The sequence below is a fragment of the Papio anubis genome, chromosome X (genome assembly GCF_008728515.1).
Source record: "Papio anubis isolate 15944 chromosome X, Panubis1.0, whole genome shotgun sequence".
In the NCBI taxonomy this organism is placed as follows: domain Eukaryota; kingdom Metazoa; phylum Chordata; class Mammalia; order Primates; family Cercopithecidae; genus Papio; species Papio anubis.
The window spans coordinates 14,755,883-14,775,662 of record NC_044996.1 but is presented as its reverse complement, the minus strand read 5'-3'; the positions used below and the strand labels follow the sequence as shown (position 1 = coordinate 14,775,662).

At 44.6% G+C, this 19,780-nt stretch overlaps 1 protein-coding gene across 23 annotated transcripts in view; it reads right to left on the bottom strand.

Moving 5' to 3' along the window:
- Positions 1-19,160, bottom strand: part of ATP11C (ATPase phospholipid transporting 11C) — a 208,351-nt gene extending 189,191 nt beyond the window's left edge. For 14 of the 23 annotated variants that reach the window (XR_004180585.1, XR_004180586.1, XR_004180587.1 and 11 more), the window contains exons 1-2: positions 19,079-19,159; positions 18,526-18,624 (exon numbers count right to left, since the gene is read on the bottom strand). Coding sequence is in view for 20 of the 23 variants with exons in the window: in XM_031660554.1 (XP_031516414.1) it covers positions 18,526-18,624 (99 nt within the window). In the remaining 3 variants the exon portion in view is untranslated. Of the gene's footprint in view, positions 1-11,757; positions 13,717-13,739; positions 14,788-18,525; positions 18,625-19,078 lie in introns of those variants that run through there. The other 9 variants (XM_031660560.1, XM_031660565.1, XM_031660550.1 and 6 more) reach the window with 5 other exon arrangements.
- Positions 19,161-19,780: the final 620 nt, after the last annotated feature.

Genomic DNA, 19,780 nt, shown 5'->3' with positions numbered 1-19,780 from the left:
AGTTCAGAAGTTCCTCAAAAAATTAAACAAAATTACCACATGACACAGCAGTCTCATTTCTGGGTATATATCCAAAGAACTGAAAGCATAATCTCAAAGAGAGATATTTGCACACTGATGTTCATAGCAGCATTATTCCCAATAGCTAAGAGGTGGAAGCAATCCAAATGACTATCTACAGAAGAATGGATAAACAAAATATATATACACACAATGAAATATAATCCAGCCTTGAAAAGGAAGAAAATCAGGCCAAGCACGGTGGCTTAAGCCTGTAATCCCACCACTTTGGGAGGCCGAGGCGGGTGGATCACCTGAAGTCAGAAGTTCCACACTAGCCTGGCCAACATGGCGAAACCTCATCTCTACTAAAAATATAAAAATTAGCTGGGCATGGTGGTGGGCAACTATAATCCCAGCTACTGGGGAGGCTAAGGCAGGAGAATTGCTTGAACCCGGGGGTGGGGTGGGGGACAGAGGTTGCAGTGAGCCAAGACCACACCACTTCACTCCAGCCTGGGCGACAGAGTGAAACCCCATCTCAAAACAAGGGAAGAAAATCCTCTCACATGCTACGACATGGAGAATCCTGGAGGACATTATGCTAAGTGAAATAAGCCAGTCACAAAAAGACAAATACTGCATGAAGTGGGGGAGCTGTTGTTTAATGGCTATGGAATTTTAGTTTTGCAAGATGAAAAAGTTCTAGAGATCTGTTGCATACAACGTGAATACAATTTGCACTACTCTATGCTTTAAAAAAAGATGGTAAGTTTTATGTGTTTCCTTTACAATTAAAAATACTAGTTATTGGCCGGGTGCTGTGGCTCATGCCTGTAATTCCAGCACTTTGGGAGGCAGAGGAGGGTGGATCACCTGAGGTTGGGAGTTCAAAGACCAGCCTGGCCAACATGGCGAAACCCTGTCTCTACTAAAAAATATTTTTAAAATTAGCCGGGTGTGGTGGCATGTGCCTGTAATTCCAGCTGCTCAGGGGGCTGAGGCATGAGAATCGCCTGAATCCGGGAGGCAAACAAGGCAGTGAGCTGAGATCACACCACTGCACTCCAGCCGGGGCGACTGAGCAAGACTACGTCTCAAAAAAACACATAAACAGGTGGGCGCAGTGGCTCACACCTATAATCCCAGCAAAATCCCATCTCTACTAAATACACAAAAATGAGCTGCGTGGTGGCAGGCACCTGTAATCCAAGCTACTTGGGAGGCTGAGAGAGGAGAATGGCTTGAACCCAGGAGGCAGAGGTTGCAGTGAGCAGAGATTGCAGCACCACACACACACACACACACACACACACACACACACACAAACTACTTAAGTGAGGAAGAACTGAAGAAAGCAGTTTGGTAGTTCCTGAAAAGTTTAAACATACAATTACCATATGACCCAGCAATTCCACTAATATATACTCAAGTAAAAACATATTCATTTTAAAAAACAAAAAAATTTGCCAGGCACAGTGGCTCACACCTGTAATTCCAGCACTTTGGGAGGCCAAGATGGGTGGATCATCTAAGGCCAAGAGTTCAAGACAAGCCTGGCCAACAAGGTGAAACCCGGTATCTACTAAAAATACAAAACTAGCCAGGTGAGGTGGTGCACGTCTGTTGTCCCAGCTACTCAGGAGGCTGAGACAGGAGAATTGTTTGAACCTGGGAGGCAGAGGCTGCAATGCGCTGTGATGGCGCCACTGCACTCCAGCCTGGGTGACAGAGTGAGGCTCTGTCTCAATAAAAAAAATAATAATAATAAAGGACAAAAGTGCAAACCCAAATGTCCATCAGCTGATGAACAAATAAATAAAATGTGCTCTCTCCATAAAACAGAGTATTACTCTGCCTTCAAAAGGAATGAATCCGGGCACGGTGGCTCACACCTATAATCCCAGCACTTTGGGAGGCCGAGCTGGGCGGATGACCTGAGGTCAGTTTGAGACCAGCCTAGCCAACATAGCAAAACCCTGTCTCTACTAAAAATACAAAAATTAGTTGAGTGTGGTGGTGCGTGCCTGCAGTCCAAGTTACTTTGGAGGCTGAGGCATGAGAATCGCTTGAAACCGGGAGGCATAGGTTGCAGTGAGCCAAGATCATACCACTGCGCTCCAGCCCGGGTGACAGAGAGACTCCACCTCAAAAAAAAAGGAATGAAGTACTGATACTGATACATGCTACAACATGAACAAATCTTGAAAATATTACTATGCTAAACCAAAGAATTCAGTCACAAAGTAACACATACTGTATGATTCCAATGGCAGTCCAGAGATAAGAAAGTAGATTGGTGGTTGCCAAGGGCTGAAGGGTAGAGGATTGGGACTAAGAGCTAACAGATGGGGTTTCTTTTTGAGATAGTGGAAATATGCTGGAATTAGATAGCTGTGATAGTTACACAGCATAGTAAATTTAAATCCACTTAAGTGTATACTTTAAAGTGGTGAATTTTATGTTATGTGAATTATCTCAATTTTTTAAAGTGAATGAAAAAAAGTGAAAGAGTGAGAGCAATACCAGCAAAGTATTTAACCAGAAATCAGCGGAAAGTCAATGAAATGCTCCTGGTGTGCGTCTGTAAAAGATCCTCCTGCAGCTGTGTAGAAGATGGATAGGAGAGGGCAAAAGTGGAAATAAAATAATCGATTGCAAAGGTCCAGGTAAATGACAGCAGTAGCTTGAATTTGAATGGTGGTAGGTGTGGAAATGAAGAAAGGTGGATGGGATGTGACAGCATTTTCAGAAATAGAACCTATTGGATTCTCTGACAAATGTGATGAAGGGAAAGGTTAGTATTAAGTTAAGACTGCTAGGTTTTTAGCTTGAGCTACTAGGTGGGGGATGGTGCCACTTACTGAACAGGGGAAAACTGGAGGAGGAACAAATATGAAAGTGGAGAAATGCTAATGACTTAGATGAGGGTGGCAGTCATGATGATAAAGAAAAGTGGCATTGACTGAGCATGGTGTTGTGATGAACTGGTTATGAGGGTGATACGTGTCCCCACCCAAATCTCATCTTGAATTATAATCCCCATAATACCCACCTGTCAAGGGAGAGACCAGGTGGAGGCAACTGAATCATGGGGGCAGTTTTCTCCATGGTGTTCTCGTGATAGTGAGTTTCACGAGATCTGATGGTTTCATAAGGGGTTCTTCCCCCTTCAGTCAGCACTTCTTCCTGCCACCTTGTGAAGAAAGTGCCTTGCTTCCTAATTGCCTTCTGCCATGATTGGAAGTTTCCTAAGGCCTCCCCAGCCATGTGGAACTGTGAGTCCATCAAACCTCTTTCCTTTATAAATTACCCAATCTCAGGCAGTTCTTTATAGCAGTATGAAAATAGACTAATACAGAGGGAATGAGATGCAATTGATGTTCTGGTAAGTCCAAATGATGCAGTCAGATCTGAAAGTCTATCAAAAGCTTTCTTATCTAACAGCAGTGAAATATAAATGTGTTGGTAAGGAATGTACTCCTGAAAAAAGGCCTGATCTCCAGCTTTTTAAATAAATGACCACTAGTACTCAAGAAAATGAACTGCCATCCTGTCTCCCCTGTGTAGTCAAAGTTCCCAGAAATATGTACCCATAATTTAAGCAGGGTAACTAAGTAAGCAGTCCTATAATAATACATGAAGTAGTGTCATGATATATTACCCCGAATATATATTTCATCCTGGTCTCTGCCTTACTGTCCCTGCACCAAATCAAGCCGGGCATGGCAGCTCAAGCCAGTAATCCCAGTACTTTGGGAGGCTGAGTCAGGTGGATCACTTGAGGTCAGGAGTTCAAGACCAGCCTGGCCAACATGGTGAAACCCCATCTCTCCTAAAAATACAAAAATTAGCCAGATGTGGTGGCACACGCCTGTAGTCTCAGCTACTCAGGAGGCTGAGGCAGGAGAATCACTTGAGGTTGCAGTGAGCCGAGATTGTGCCACTGCACTCCAGCCTGGGCAACAGAGCAAGACTGTCTCTCTCTCTATATATATATATATATGTATATATATTTTAATAACATAAATTCGCTGGAGTCATAGGTTTCAGAAAAGAGCATCTATGTATAGGAAGATTCCTATAGCTATTGTTGTGGAGACCTAAAGCCACCTGACACCTGTTTTTAGCAACTCCTTTTTCAAAATCAAAATTACTACAGCAAATGTAAGGCATTGAAGATCAAGGTTTTGGTCTTTCTGCTGTATCATGGACAGCATCTTTATGTTCCCATAAAATTCTTATGTGGAAATCCAAACTTCCAAGGTGTCGGTACTAGGAGGTGAGGCATCTGACAGGTGATTAGGCCATGAGGGTGGAGCCCTCATTAATGGGATTAGTGCCCGAGAGAGCTCATTTCACTCTTTTTCTGCCATGTGAGGTTACAATAAGTCACCAGTTTACAACGTGAAGCCCCCTCACCAGTAGCCAACCATGCTGGCATCCTATCTTGGACTTCCAAGTTCCAGGATTGTGAGAAATAAATTTCTGTTGTTTATAAGCCACTGAATCTATGGTGATCTGTTATACTTTTTATTTGTTTTGTTTTGTTTTTTTTTTTTGAGGCAGAGTCTCGCTCTGTTACCCAGGCTGGAGTGCAGTGGTGCCATCTCTGCTCACTGCAACCTCCATCTCCCTGGCTCAAGCAGTTCTCCGGCCTCAGCCTCCCAAGTAGCTGGGATTACAGACGCTTTCCATCACACCTGGCTAATTTTTGTTTTTAGTAGAGACAGGGTTTCACCATGTTGGCCAGCCTGGTTTTGAACTCCTGACCTCAAATGATTCACCTGCCTCAGCCTCCCAAAGTGCTGGGATTACAGGCATGAGCCACTGAGCCCCGCCTGTTATACTTTTTTATAACAGCTCAAACTCATTTGGGGTTGGCATGTATGCTCTCTAAATTGACTGGTTCCAATGCTTTAAGTGCAAACAATGACCCCGCACCATTGCTCAGGTGATTGCCTCCTCCTGTAATGAGACTGCCCATCCCTAAAATCTCAGAACCTTCAGCCCTTTGGGTCCCCAAAGGTCCAGTTGACAGGCTATTTCCTCCATAAAGCTCTCCCCAAGAAATGAAGCCAGAGAGCCAGTGCCTCCTTCTGAATGCCTACTGCACTTACTGTGTATGTCGTTCAAAAGGATGGCACTGGTGACCTACTGGCCTTGTGCGGAGGTTGGTCCTGTTTGCTGGTCTTCTATCTCTTCTACCAAAGTGCAGGCTACTGGTGAGCAGGGCTATACCTTACACACCTCTACAGCACCAAATAGGGGATGAGTGTTTCAAGAAAGCTGTAATTCACATGAATGTTTTCAGAAAAGAAGCCAGAGTAAATTGTCAACTATACTATAGATCCCTTAATCCATACTACTGCAAAATACATTCTGACGCTTAAAGAACGTCCCCACTGCTTACACAACAGGTGTAGCTTACATAATCTGCTCTACCCAGCTGTTACTTGAGGCAATTCCCTCCTGGCTTCTACTCCCTGTCGATATGTGGGATTACTGCACTATCCATTATGATTTCCTCATTCCTTGCGCCAACCATAAAAGATTTGTTAATTTTCCTTTATAACAGTAAAAACAGTTGAAACTCCAAATAACCAGAGATATTCTAGGGTTTTCCATGACTATAAAACTCAAAAGACAATCCAGGATATAAACCAATATTTCTAAATATTGCCATAAATTGTTTTTTTCTTTTAGTGTTTGTTTCCCCCTATGTAGTCTTCTTTGACAAAATACTACAGTATTCCCACTGTTTGGAAATTGTGTTACCCAAAAGGTACAGAATGGGACGAAGCAATGATGCAAATGAGTGTTAGGACTATAAGCAAATGAATGGGAGCAGTAACGAAAGTCCAAAAGTCAGGAAAAATGAAAATCCACGAACTTGGTGATGCTCCAGAGAGGAAACCAGCAAGTGTTGACGCTAAACTGGCAGAAACATCAATACTTCCTGGCTCCCCCACTGGGTGCATCAATTTACCACCGGCAGGCTGCTCTTCTGCTTCAAGTGACAAATAGTGAGTGCTTTCAATGACAGTATGAAAAGGAATGACCCATAATCTAGAAGCATGGGTATGGGCAGCAATGAAAAGATGTGATTGCTGGAGTCTGTCTCAGCTGCACTGCTGATTAGCTTAATGATCTTGGACAAGTCCTTTCCTTTCACTGAAAAAATGCCAGTATTTCATAATATTTGCGTGATGGAAAGAGTTAACATAGCAGGCCTGACGCTGCTATTCTTAGTAGGGCCTGTTTGCAAGGTTGGTCTTTGGCTGGTGTCTGGGGACTCGGATTTTGGGAGGGTTCCCATCACCCTGATAAGAGTGGCTCACTCTGCTTAAGCTGTGTAAACAATAGGGTTTACACTGAATACCTGCTTTCCTCCTTGGGGTCTGGAATTTTGCTGTGTACCAGGTGGAGGGTGCCTCTGTGACCAGCTCCCAATAAAAACCCTGGGTACTGAATCTCTAATAAGCTTCCCTAGTAGACATTTCATACTAGCTGTCAAAACTCGTTTGCTAGAGGAATTAAGCATGACCTGTGTGATTTCAGTGAAAGAGGACTGGAAGCTTGCACATGGTTTCCTCCAGACTTGGCCCCAGTGAGCCTTTTCCCATTACTGACTTTGCTCTGTATCCTTTTGCTATAATAAATCACATCCCCAAGCGTGTATATGTACTGAGTTCTGCCAGTGAATCATCAAACCTAGGCCAGTTTTGAGGACCTGACACAATTGGTATCGTGCTGAATAGTCTACCAAACATTTTTTTCAACAGTCTTGTGAAATAGGTATTATTATTCCCATTCTATCGATGCAGAAACTGAAGTTCAAAAAGGTGACAGAGAGTGCCCAGAAAATAAATATTTCCGTGTTTACTATATTATATATGGCTGTTCTCAAATTTTAGTGAGCCTAAGAATTACTTGGAATGCTTGTTAAGAACAGTTTCCTGGGGCCTATCACCCAAGACTTGGATTCAGTAAGTTCAAGACCCAGGAATCTGTATTTATAGTAAGCATCCAGGATGATGATTATTATTATTATTGAGATGGAGTTTTGCTCTTGTTGCCCAGGCTGGAGTGCAGAGGCACAGTGAGCCGAGGCTCACTGCAACCTCTGCCTCCCAGGTTCAAGTGATTGTCCTGCCTCAGCCTCCCAAGTAGCTGAAATTACAGGCCTGCGCTACCACTCCTGGCTAATTTTATAGCCCAGTCTGAAATGCATAATGTAGCCCAGTCTGAAATTCAGATCTGTAGCCCAGTCTGAAATGGAGAAACAGATTTTTCATCTGTTATTACTGACTCAGACTGTGTTACCAATTCAGCTCAAAACAATTAAACAAGTATTAATTGAACATCTACTGTTTACTTGATGCTGTGCTAACTGCAAGATCGTTTTCAAGAACACTTCTGATTTTTCCAAGAATACCATGGCAAAGAGAAATGGACTAGGAAAACATTGCCACATTAATCCTTTATGACAACATATAATACAGACACCTAAAAAACAAATGATATCTGCTTGAACAGGGTAGGCCTCACCAATCCTCCCATATTCCATTAAATAAATATGGTGCAAGAAATCAATGATTTCTACTTCACAAATACAGGTTAACCTTCTTAATCTGGAAATCCATGGTCCATTATCATTTATAAATCACATCTTCTATTATCAAGAAGTCAGCCGAACCAGCAATCCATCCAGACACTGCAGTAATTGAGGGGCTGTCTGCCAATGTGCGGGCACAGGGCATCCTGTGCCCGTATCTGCAGTGCTGAGCACTCATTCATCATTAAGCTGCAGCAGTGTTAACATATGCTGCAGTTGTGCCAATATGTTTGTTTTACGATCACCACTAATCTACCCATATACCAGGCCAAGAAGGTAAATGTTAAGTGAAAGGAAATAAACTCAAGAGCCAGCACCTAATTCACTTGTGGAAGCCCAGAACCTCCCTCCACCTAACCAGAAAAAGTCTCCCAGCCTCGAGGGTTCCAGATGTAAATGGTTCATCTGTATAAAGCGCTACAGATGTACAAGAAATTCCACCACCTTGAAGAACAAAATTGTATTTTTTTTGTATCCCATGCATTCACCCTCTTTGAAAGAACTGATCAACCATGTTAGACAAGCAGTGAGCCTTGATGATTTTTTCCATCACTCAACAAATCAGTATTTGATTTCACTCAGCGGGCTAGTTCTTTGCACATCATGCAGACACAGCGAGGTTAGTTATGGTTCTTTCAGGGGCCACTGGCCATCCTTTACCTCCTAGAACCCACTGCTCAGCAGGTGGTAAACTGGCAGCTTTTTTGAGAAAACAAGCTCTTTTGGACAGTTGCACCTGCCCAAATCTCAATTCAGCTAAAAGTTAATTAGGAACACTGGAAACTACCTGGTATATAGGCACTCAATATTACACGCTAAATGGCTGAATTATTAGCAATAAGCATAAACAAAAGGAACAAACAGTAAACACTTAGAGAAAGTATTCAGGACACAGAGTTTTAGTTTGCTTAGTCAGTAAAAGGTAGATCAGGAAAAAAGACAAAAGCTGCTGTCATTTGTGTGAAGATTTATTTCAAGTTATAGTGGTTCATTTCTAAGTAAGTTTCCTACCTTGTGCAGGGTCGGCCTAGCATCTACTTGCAAAACAGCAGTTTGCCATGCATAGGTCAGATGAAAGGAGACAAATGCAATAAACTCCTTTTTATCTGACAACCAAACAACCAGAAAATAACTGATATTGTACAATCTATTTTTGGTAGAAAAATGACAAGTATGTAATAGTAACTTATTCATAAAGATGAAATTTCATGGTATGTCACAAATGTATTCAATGCAATGCAGTTACCATGCCCTCTATATCTGTAGTTGTGTATGTAATGATCATTACAGCTCAAGAAGACAGGAACCTTGTCTGTCTTGCTCATCTATGCCCCCAGGATTGACTACAGTGCCCAGCACATAGTAAGTGCTTGATGAATATTTGCTGAATGAAATAATTGCTCTGCAAAACCATACACTGCCTTAATCATCTAAGAAAGAGGCCGAGCGTGCTGGCTCATGCCTGTAATCCCAGCACTTTGGGAGGCCGAGGTGGGGAAATCACCTGAGGTCAAGCGTTCGAGACTAGCCTGGCCAATATGGTGAAACCCTATTTCTACTAAAAAATACAAAAAATTAGCCAGGCGTGGTGGCAGGTGCCTGTAATCCCAGCTACTAGGGGGGCTGAGGCAGGAGAATCGCTTGAACCCGGAAGGTGGAGGTTGCAGTGAGCCGAGATCGTGCCATTGCACTCCAGCCTGGGTGACAAGAGTAAGACTCTGTCTCCAAAAAAAAAAAACAAACAACAAAAAAAAAAACCAAGGGGATAATGCAGATGGCAGATCCTGGGACTTCTCAGCATGATCCAATTCCCATAATAAATCTCAAAAAAAGGGAAAAAAAGAAAGATTATACTATGGTCAGTATAGCTTTCGGCATTAGGTGTATTTATTCTAATTCTTAGAATACTAGTAATGTATACGGTATACCCCAATTAACAAGAACTCATTCTGCATAAGGGCAGGTTTACAATAATCACTATCTATAAGTTAAGGTTATCATTTATGGGATACATACAAAAGTTGTTCTTTCAAAAAATATTTTACTGAACACCTACTAGGGGCCAGGCACTGTGCTAGGAGGTAAGAACACACTGTGAACTGTCCCTGTCTAGGATAGCCTTTCTCAATTAGGGTTCCTTAACTCCAGCTATGCAGGAAAATGTTAATTTATTACTAACAATGCATGTCCTAGGGCATCAGTGCCAATTCTCTCCATGTTGTGAAAGACTAGTCTAGGGAACCATACAAGTTAAAAGGCAATTATAACACAATATGATTTAAAAAAAAAAAAAAGTTGCTTTTAAGTATGGTCAAGTTCAACTGCTAAACCTAGACCTCGATGAACAGCCATGTGGGAGTCAAGATACACAGACCATTTGTTATAGTTGTGCAAATGTAAAAATATTGCAATACATACATACAGATATATTTCCAAACAGTAAAATAAAATCAGTATTTTCCCGCTCTTCAATGTCAGGCCAGAGTTATTAAAGTGAAACAAACAAAAAAAAATGTTTAATTATTCTGATAATTTAAAGGGGGAACTAAAAACCTTCTTGCTCCTGGGGGGGAAGGGAGGAAAGCAATTACCTGAACTATTTTCTAAATTGTCTCCATATATTGTTTCATTAGCCTAGCTTTGCCTTGGACTCAAAGCAATAAATTAGTTACCTATTTCATTAATTCTTATTTTGTACTTTTTAGTCATTTTAAATTTCCATTCTTCCTTACGCAGTCTATTTTCTTTCTAGTCCTGGGCATTTTCTGTGTGATATTATGACTATATGCTACATGCTTTATGAAACCAAAGCAGTTTAAGGATTTCTAGAATCAGAGATTTAAATGTACTCCAGTATTTCATACTCATAATTAAGCTTTCATGTATCAAAGGTCTAGAAATGCATACCTGTTAACTATCACTCTCTGACAAGCTAAACTGACAGCGTCCTCTTGGCCAAGCCCCCAATCTACTTTATCAAGAAATCTCTTATTTTGAATCTTTAGTATAAAATAATTTAATAAGCCAAAAAGAGGGGGGAATTGTTTTCAGACTTTCAAAAAATCTTTAAGACCAAGAGAACATGTTACTATAATCACTAGGAATTGCATTAAGAATAAAGCAAAACAGGATAACATAAAAGTCCACGACCCTTAAATCTCAACTAGTCCAGACTTCTGATTAAATATGCCTTTGAAGAAAATAAGTTGTACAGACAGAACTATTATTATTTATTTACTGTATTTATGGAGATGTTGACTGAGAACAGGTGGTGCTTTTATTGCACTCAGAGACATCTAACTCTTAAATCCTTTAGGACATCCTCTACATGCCTCAACCCTAAAATGCTATACACCAAATCCACCAATTTCTTTCCACCTCCAAACTGTCAAAAGGAAAGTCATAATCCATCAGAAAGAAAGGAACACAGTTATTAATGGCAAAGACGTCAAGACCATGTATTTCAAAAATACAATGAATCACTATTTTCTTTTAGCTTGAAATTGGAAAACTTGAAAAATAAATGGCATTTCAAAAATGATTCAGCAAACACAACTGAGCTATAGAAGATGATGCTTGTAAGAATCCTAAGGGATTCTTCCACTTCAGGTTTAAAATATAAAGAAAGCACTTCTCTAATATGTAGTCTAGTTTTCAACAACCAACAACTACAATCAACACCACTGTAATTTATTTCACAATCAAAACCAATTTCAGACACGTACAGGTACACTAAAAACCACAACTGATTTTGAAAGGAATTCATAGCTCCATTTCTAAAATATTAAAACAATCACAAGACCATTCACAACCTTGACCACATCTATACTGCTGTGAAAGTCTCAAAGTTCCAACCAAATCTTTAATTCTAGTCTTCTAGTAATTTAAATGGAAGTACCCCTCAAAGATTTTGTCAGGCAAAAGATGAGAACAGCATATGGTTTACTGATCTAAGAGACGGAAAAATTGCCACCCGCCCCCAAATTTTGAAGCCGTTTTTTAACAATGAGTATTTGATAGTATTTTTCACATTCAGTCCAACGGTATGCAGATTAATTCCTTGCCCTGGGCCTAGGGCTCTGACACAACTCCTAAGAACCTTTCAGCTTACTGCACAGGTACAAATTCCCGATACTTACCACAGTCATGGCTGCACAGGAAAATGTGAACAGCTGAACATTCCAGCTGCAACAGTGAGGTCAAAGCTCATTTCAGTATTAGCAAAAGTGATTCTCTGCTGAGATCTTGGTCGGGGATGCAAAGTACTAGCCTCAAACCTGCAGGCTGGCACCTCAACAACTGCTGAAAATTCTACTGCATGCCCTGGCTTCCTGGGCCAGCACTGCTTAATTACTAGACTCTGATACGATGCAGATCACTCTTCGCAAAAGGGAAGCAAATGAGCTTTTAGACCAGTACTTCAGCTGTTCAGTTTCAAATGTTCAAATCCTTAAAAAAAAAAAAAAAGGGGGGGGGATTTCAACAACTTAAGTTTAATGATTTTATTATGATTCAGAGCCTAGTTGTTTTCCACCATAAGAGTGCCATGTGAAAAGATTACCCTTTTCCTAAATACTACAATTAGCTTTCACTGCCACCTTTCCCTTTTTGTCACCCCCAAACAACACTCCAAGATCACAAGAATCTATGTGAAACAGAGCTATGAAGAACAATACCCGTTTGCATTCTCAGGCTAAATGTGAGAAACCAATTTTAGTCACTTGCTTCAGCAAAGCTATTAGTACAAGCCGTCACCTACGGATTTCAAGATGATTGATATGTACAACCTCTATTGCTCTATGCCACAGGTAATAAATCTGTTCCAATTTCATACTGCATGTTTCTGGGAGAGGTCAACATTTAGAAAACCATTAACATAGCACTATTGTGATAATAATATTCTAAAAAGGGATGTACAAGTATTACTTTTAACCTGTGTACATTTGTGAAAGTTTCAAATGAAGGAAAAATGAGAGCAAATTTACCCGATGTATGAAAAATGTTAGCAACGCTTTGATTAGGAATAATTGCATGAATAAAACCAAATCGATGTGTTCTCAAAAGATGTATTTTAAGGCAGGTAGAGGAACTCAGCATTCAACCCTTTTTCCTAACTACAGAAAAATCAAAATTTGCAGATGAACCATTTCTTTCACATCATTGGCAGAAATAAAATCCTATTCCCGCCACCTCCTCTTGCAATTAAGGAAGTTGCTACAAATAGCAGCACAGAACGTAAATGGTCCTGTTTTGCTCCATTCTTAATGTACCCTCTAGGAGTAAACAGGTTACTCAAAAAAGTCAGTAGCCAGAAAGCGATTTTCCCTATGACAAACTCCCTTGAAAATGAAATTCCCCTTTCTGGGGATTTTGAAGGGGGTAAACGTGGACGGAGGAGTCCAGTCGCAGCCCGCCTTCTCCGATGGGTTCAAGGTCTGGAGTGCTCAGTCCTCCGCGAAGCTTCAGACCAGCGATCGGCAGCACGGGCAGTGGCGGCGCAGCCTCCACGCGGCTGCACATCCACCCAGCCCACCCTGACAATCACGCTCGCCTTTCAAACACCCTAAAGGTGAGCTTTGTAGGCTGGGTCTCCAAAGTTTGCCCGGCCTCCGGTCAGCAGCCGCCCGCTGGCTGAGCCCTAGGCAAGGCTGAGTCTTGCCCTAGCCTCCGGCTCCCTCAGCCCCCCGCTCTTATTTTGGGCCACGGTGACAGGTCTAGGTTTACCTCCATGTGCTCGTGACAGAGGAAACAAAAGAAGGCAACCTCCCTGAGAAAAAAACGCCATCTTCGACTAATTGGCAAACTGAGGGGTCCCCAGGTCGGTCTCCCCACGAGTCCCCCACCACCCAGCCCGAGGGCGGCCCCCAGTTTCAGGCAGAGTTTGTAACAGCTCCGGGAAGCCCTGGTCGAATTGTCCTGGGGACGAGGGTGGGATACTCCGAGAGCCCTACCTGCCACCCCTCCCCGGCCGCCTGGGCACCGTGTTTCGGTGAAAAGAAGAGGGGTGGTGGTGTCTCCCAGAGATGTAATTGCCCCCTGAGAAAATTGTTGTGAGGGACCCGGCGAAGGGGCTGGCGAGCAAACAAACCGGCACGCGCGGAGCCGCAGCGAGTATACTTACAAAACGATTCAAGCTCCGGCGGAACATCGCGTCGAAGGCCGCCGGGCGCTGAGCTGGGCTCTACTGGGCTGTCTGGGAAGGCGCCGTCCACAAAACACACTGCGGCGTGGGCCGGCCGCGCCAAGCGGAGCAGCGAGGCGGGCTGCCGGGCCACCCGCTCGCCGCCTGCTCTCTTCGGCTCTCCTCGCTCCCCCGCCCCCCAGCCGTCCGCAGCCTCGCCGCCGCCCCGCCTCACTCGCGGCCCGCCCCCGGCCTGCCTGACCCGGGGGCGGCAGCCCCGCGGATCGCCCTTATCTGGCCCCGGCACCGCGGGCCGGCAGCTCCCGCAGCACCCACTGAGAAGGCGAGCCCGCCGCGCGGGGGAAGGATGGCGGAGGAGCGCGAGGCTCCTCCTGTGGGGAGGGGGGCGCCCCCGTCTCTCCGCCAGCGCCGGGCTCGGCACCCCGCGGGATGCACTCTTCCCCGACGCGGCACCACCGCCCGCCTCCCCGCTGGACTCCGCGGCCGCCCCCCTCGGGGCACGGGGAACCCTCCCGAGGCACCCCGCGCCTCACCTCGCCTCAGCCCGACACTACTCCCCTGTCTCTGTCGGGAGCCACAGCCTCCCTCGCCCCAGCCCTAACTCGTCCGCCGCGCCGCGCGTGCCGCGCCGCGCTGTTCAGCTCGCAGCCCCTCCTCGGTCCGCGGCTGCCGCGCCGCCCCGCGCTCTCGTCCCGCACTGGGGCTAGGGAGCCTCGGTACAGCCAACCGGCCCGCCCCGAGCCAGCCGACGGCCAGGCTCCCCCTTCCGGGCGTGGTGGAGCGGGGCTCCGAGGCAGGGCACCGTGGGGACCCCAGCGCGGGAGGGGCGGGGCAGGGCGAGAGCGGGGACTAGTTCTGAAAGCCCACCCTCCTCATCTCCACGGACGAGGGTTCCCCCTCGACCCTCGCTACGCTGTACTCCCACCTACGCGGCTTTCCCTCCTCTCGGTCTTCCTCTTGTCCTGCCTGCCCACCTAAGCCTTCTTACTTCCACTTTCTCTGAGGTTGTAAAGTCAGGCTTTGTGTCGTTGCTGCTGCGCAGCGGGGCGGGATTTCCCTGACCCCCTCCCCGCCCCACCCCAGGCCCCTCCCGCTCGCCCCCTCCCCCGCCTTGCTCCCGGGGTAGCCTGGGAGTTGTAGTCCAACCGTCCCCCTACTCCGCCTGGTACCGCGGGCTGGGAGCTCCCCCACACGCTAGTCCCAGGTTTGCCCAGAGGGTTGAAGAAGGAAGCGCGGGCTGAACAGCGGGTTCTCCACGCTGGCCGGCTGGGTGTGGAGGCCGGGTGCACTCGGTAGCTTCCTAGTGGTGGGACATGTGAGAAGGATAAATTAGGCAAAGCTCCGAATCCTGGGAGCTTTCCCTGGAACGCAAAATGTGCGCATCAGGAAACCCTCTCCACCCTCGGCCCCCAGCTTAGTGCTGGAATTTGCGAAACTTTAAAAATTAAAAAAAGAAAGCGAGTCCAGAATTGCCACGAGGCTGGGCATCCCTCCCAACTACCACAACCCCACCCCTTTTCACCGCCCCTTAAGGCGGGGCCCAAGGCTGTTGGAAAACTTGCAGATTCTTCTATAAAAGTCAAAAAGAAATAAGTAAAGGGAGTTCAGAGACTCTTACACGAGTCTTCCGCCTCGCCACATTCTCCTGCCAGTCTACAGCTGGGGACAGGGCCCAGCCACACCACAGGCCTTCCCAAAGGTCGCAAAAGGCCTTTCCTGCTAGGCATAGGCGCTTCTCCTTTACCCTCCGGAGTCTGGATTCATTTCAACAAATCTTTACTGGGAATTTTCTTTGTACCAGGCGCTGTGCCAGGGCTGGACACAGCGATTTCTTAAAAGACTTCCCCAACAGGGTGGTCGCAAGCTGGTTGGGGGATACAAACAAGCGAAAACGCCACGTTAGAATTTAATAATAGCTAGAGTTCAAAGTGCTAGGGAAATAGGGGAGAGCGACATTGCATCTGAAAAGGTGGTCTGGGAAGTTTTCCTAAAAGCTCTGGAGATTAAACTAGCCCTTGAAATGTGGGAAGACTTTAGAGGACCTGACTGAGCCCCACGGGACAAAGTCCAGGGTAGAGGGAGAGGTCAGTGAAAAAGCGCAGGATAAGCTAAGAAAGAGATCACGCCGTAGTGGCAGACGCCCAGGACGTGTAGGTAAGGGCGGCTCGAACGAAAGCTAAAATCTAAAATTCTTCAAAATCTAAAATTCTTCAAAAACATGTTACGAAGTTTGAACTTCATTCTGTGATCAACGAGAAGCCCAACCCCCAATAAAACGCAAATGCAGGAGACCTAAGGTTTGTTGCCAAACTGTCCTAACTGCCAAGAAGTAAAACCAACCGTTTTCAATTCTTCCCCTCTTATGATTCCTTCTCTTTGCTCACAGTTGAGCCTGTACCTAATGATTTTTAAGATTTATGTTAAATTTAAATTTATATTAATCAGATATTACGATATTTTATTGACAAGAGGGATCTAAAGTTTTGCTCGCTACTGTTTTAAAGATTTATTTTCAAATAGAGTTATTTTCTATCTTTACTTTTTTTTTTTTTCTTTTTGGAGACAGAGTCTCACTCTGTCGTCCAGGCTGGAGTGCAGTGGCGCGATCTTGGCTCACTGCAGCCTCTGCCTCCCGGGTTCAAGTGACTCTCATGCCTCAGTCTCCCGAGTAGCTGAGATTACAGATGCCTGCCACCACGCCCGGCTAATTTTTGTATTTTTAGTAGAGACGGAGTTTCACCATGTTGCCCAGGCTGGTCTCGATTTCCTGACCTCAGGTGATCCACCCGCCTCGGCAAAGTGCTGGGATTACAGGCGTGAGCCACCACGCCCAGCCTCTAGCTTTACTTTTATTGAACACAGCAAGTACTGTAATTTCTTCACTAGTTTATTTGTTGAACGACTACTATGTGGCAGACATTATTCTAGATACTGGAATTGAGAGGTGGAGGAGGTTATTGTCTTTAGTTCTAGGTATAAGTCTAGAATTCTTACCAAAATACATCCTTATCAATAAAATAATAAACTAATTTAGACATTTGGGGATGCAAGTGCTTGCTAGTGAATAGTAAGTAATATCGTTCCAAATTCAATTCTGTTAAATAAATGGAAAAAATATACTTTGCTTATAGATTCAAACAGATCGACTTTAAAAAATATTAGAGACCTGAAATTTTTTTTTGTTTACATTATGCTCTCATACTTGCCCATTGTCATGTTACTGCAACCTAATCACAGGAATTTTAAGATTCCTCAAGATATAGCAGTATTGGGCCAGGCGCGGTGGCTCCCGCCTGTAATCCCAGCACTTTGGGAGGCCAAGGTGGGTGGATCACCTGAGGTCAGGAGTTCGAGACCAGCCTGGCCAACATGGTGAAACCCCCATATTTACTAAAAATACAAAAATTAGCCAGGAGTGGTGGCGGGCACCTGTAGTCCCAGCTACTCGGGAGGCTAAGACAGGAGAATTGAATTGCTTGAACCCGGGAGGTGGAGGTTGCAGTGAGCCAAGATCGCACCACTGCACTCCAGCCTGGGTGACAAGAGCAAAACTCCATCCCCAACCCCAGAAAGATATAGCAGTATTGTTGATTTTTATTTGTTATAATTCTGCTATTTATTCTCTCAATTTATTTCAATACAACACCTATACTCGTGGGTCCAGTCTAATTTGCTCAACTATAAAAATGCAATTCCAGGCACTTTTATGGGAGGCCGAGGCAGGCAGATCACCTGAGGTCAGGAGTTTGAAACCAGCCTGGCCAACATAGCAAAAACCTGTCTCTACTAAAAATATAAAAGTTAGCCGGGCGTAGTGGCGCGTGCCTATAATCCCAGCTACTCGGGAGGCTGGGGCAGGAGAATCACTTGAACCTGGGAGGCGGAGGTTGCAGTGAGCCAAGATCGCACCACTACACTCAAGCCTGGGCAACAGAGTGAGACTCCGTCTCAAAAAAAAAAAAAAAAAAAAAGTGCAATTCCAGGCTGGGCAGGATGGCTCACACCTATTATCCCAGCACTTTGGGAGGCCAAGGTAGGAGGATCGCTTGAGTCCAGGAGTTTGAGTTCAGCCCGGGCAACATAGCAAGACCTTATCTTTTTTTTTTTTTTTTAATGCAATTCCATACAAATCAAAATACACTCAGCAAAACATGAAATTATGCAAGGTGCCTTTTTCTGTATCCAAACTCAACCTGAAATTAGAGCTACTCTCACACACATCCTTCAGAGTCACTCCTTTGTGAGTTTTTTTTTAACACAAGAAAAAAGATTTTGGTTCTTTTTAGTGCCTCCTCACAGTTTCCAAAGAAAACCCAGGTGTTGTAGAAAGCTGTTGTCCGTGACTATGTAAAGCAGGCCCTCAGCCAGCATTTTCACTGGGACAACTCCACTGAACAGAACTGCAAAAACGAACTTCCTCCTGCCTAAACTGTCTGAACCCCTGAAACATAACGCCAGCTCTTCTGGTGGATTAGCTAACTGCAACAGAAAGAAGCCCCACAGGTAGGAATTCATAGGAAGCAGGCTTCTTTCTGTCCTTATTACCAGGCTCGACTAGATAATGCTTGCTACCTGAGAGAGGGAAGGGAAAGAGTTCTTTCTCAATCCTTTCAATTTTGTTGCACCATTTCTGTACAAATTACTCAGGAGCTCTTCTTCCCTATTGTCCCCACCCCCAATCTTCCGTACCTTCTACCTCAGCCCCTCAGAAATCTCACCATGGCAGGTGAGCAAAACAACCATTAGCATAGGATGTAGGCCACACCTGTGACGGAGGAGCGCAAACTGCTTCTGAGATCTGTGGGTGGGTCAGCAATTCAAGTAATCTGGCAGGAGGGGAGCGGTGCAAAGGAGTCACTTCCATCTAATACCAAAAAAAAGAAAAAAGAAGAAAGAAAGAATTGAGGCTGTTGTATTAGCATCTAAATCACCTCATCAGCAGCAAATTAAAGGAATTCAACTGTCTGAGCTTCCAAACATATCTGGTAAGACTATCTTTTGCCCATTTGAAATTTATTTCCCCCTTTCAAGACTAGCCTTGATGTTTATTTACGACCAATTTTACCTGTATCTTTCTATTGGGCCCCTCCAATTCATTCTGTACACTGCAACCACAGAAATCTATGGCAAGCAAGTCAGATCAAATCACTCCCCTGCTTATGACTTTTCAGTAGCTTCCCATCCTCTTAGCAAAAGTTCAAAATCCAGCCTTAACATCACCAGCAAGAACCCTGAATTCTCTGACCTCTGCCTTTCCTCTCTAACCTCAGGTGGACAATTTTTCCTCTCACCAGGCTCTACCCCACGGGTCTGCTTACATTCCTTGAGTTCCCAAAGCTCCTTCTTTCTTGACAGCTTTTGCACAGGCAACAGTCTCTGCTGGAACGCTTTCACCCGCCGTTGCTATTCATCCTTCAGCTCTCAGCTTAAATGTCACTTCCTCAGATGACATCAGGGCTCGCTGTTATTGCCCTCCAAATAGCCCATATTAATTACATCCTAGGGTACTGACAGATGAGGTTAGTAATCATGGAGAATGGCAGAAGTCCAAAGGGACTGAGTGATGATCTAATATTGTCTTGTTTTTCAAAAAGAGGAAGAAGGTATATTCTAGTAATCATAATATTGAAGGCAGGTAAGGTTCTGTAACAGACCATTAAAAGAATTGTTTTGTTTTTTTAAAAATCACCATGGAAGGGAAGAGGCAATCGCTAGGAGCCACAATAAGTTCACTGAGGTGAAGTTTGGCCTTCAAGATTCTGTAGAAATTACTTCTTTTTTTTTTTTTGAGACCAAGTCTCACTGTCTCGCCCACAGGCTGGAGTGCAGTTGCGCAATTGTGGCTCACTGCAACTTCCACCTCCCGGGTTCAAGCGATTCTCCTGCTTCAGCCTCCGGAGTAGCTGGGATTATAGGTGCCCACCACCACGCCCGGCTAATTTTTGTATTTTTAGTACAGATGAGCTTTCGCCATGTTGGCCAGGCTGTTCTCGAACTCCTGACCTCAAGTGATCCACCTG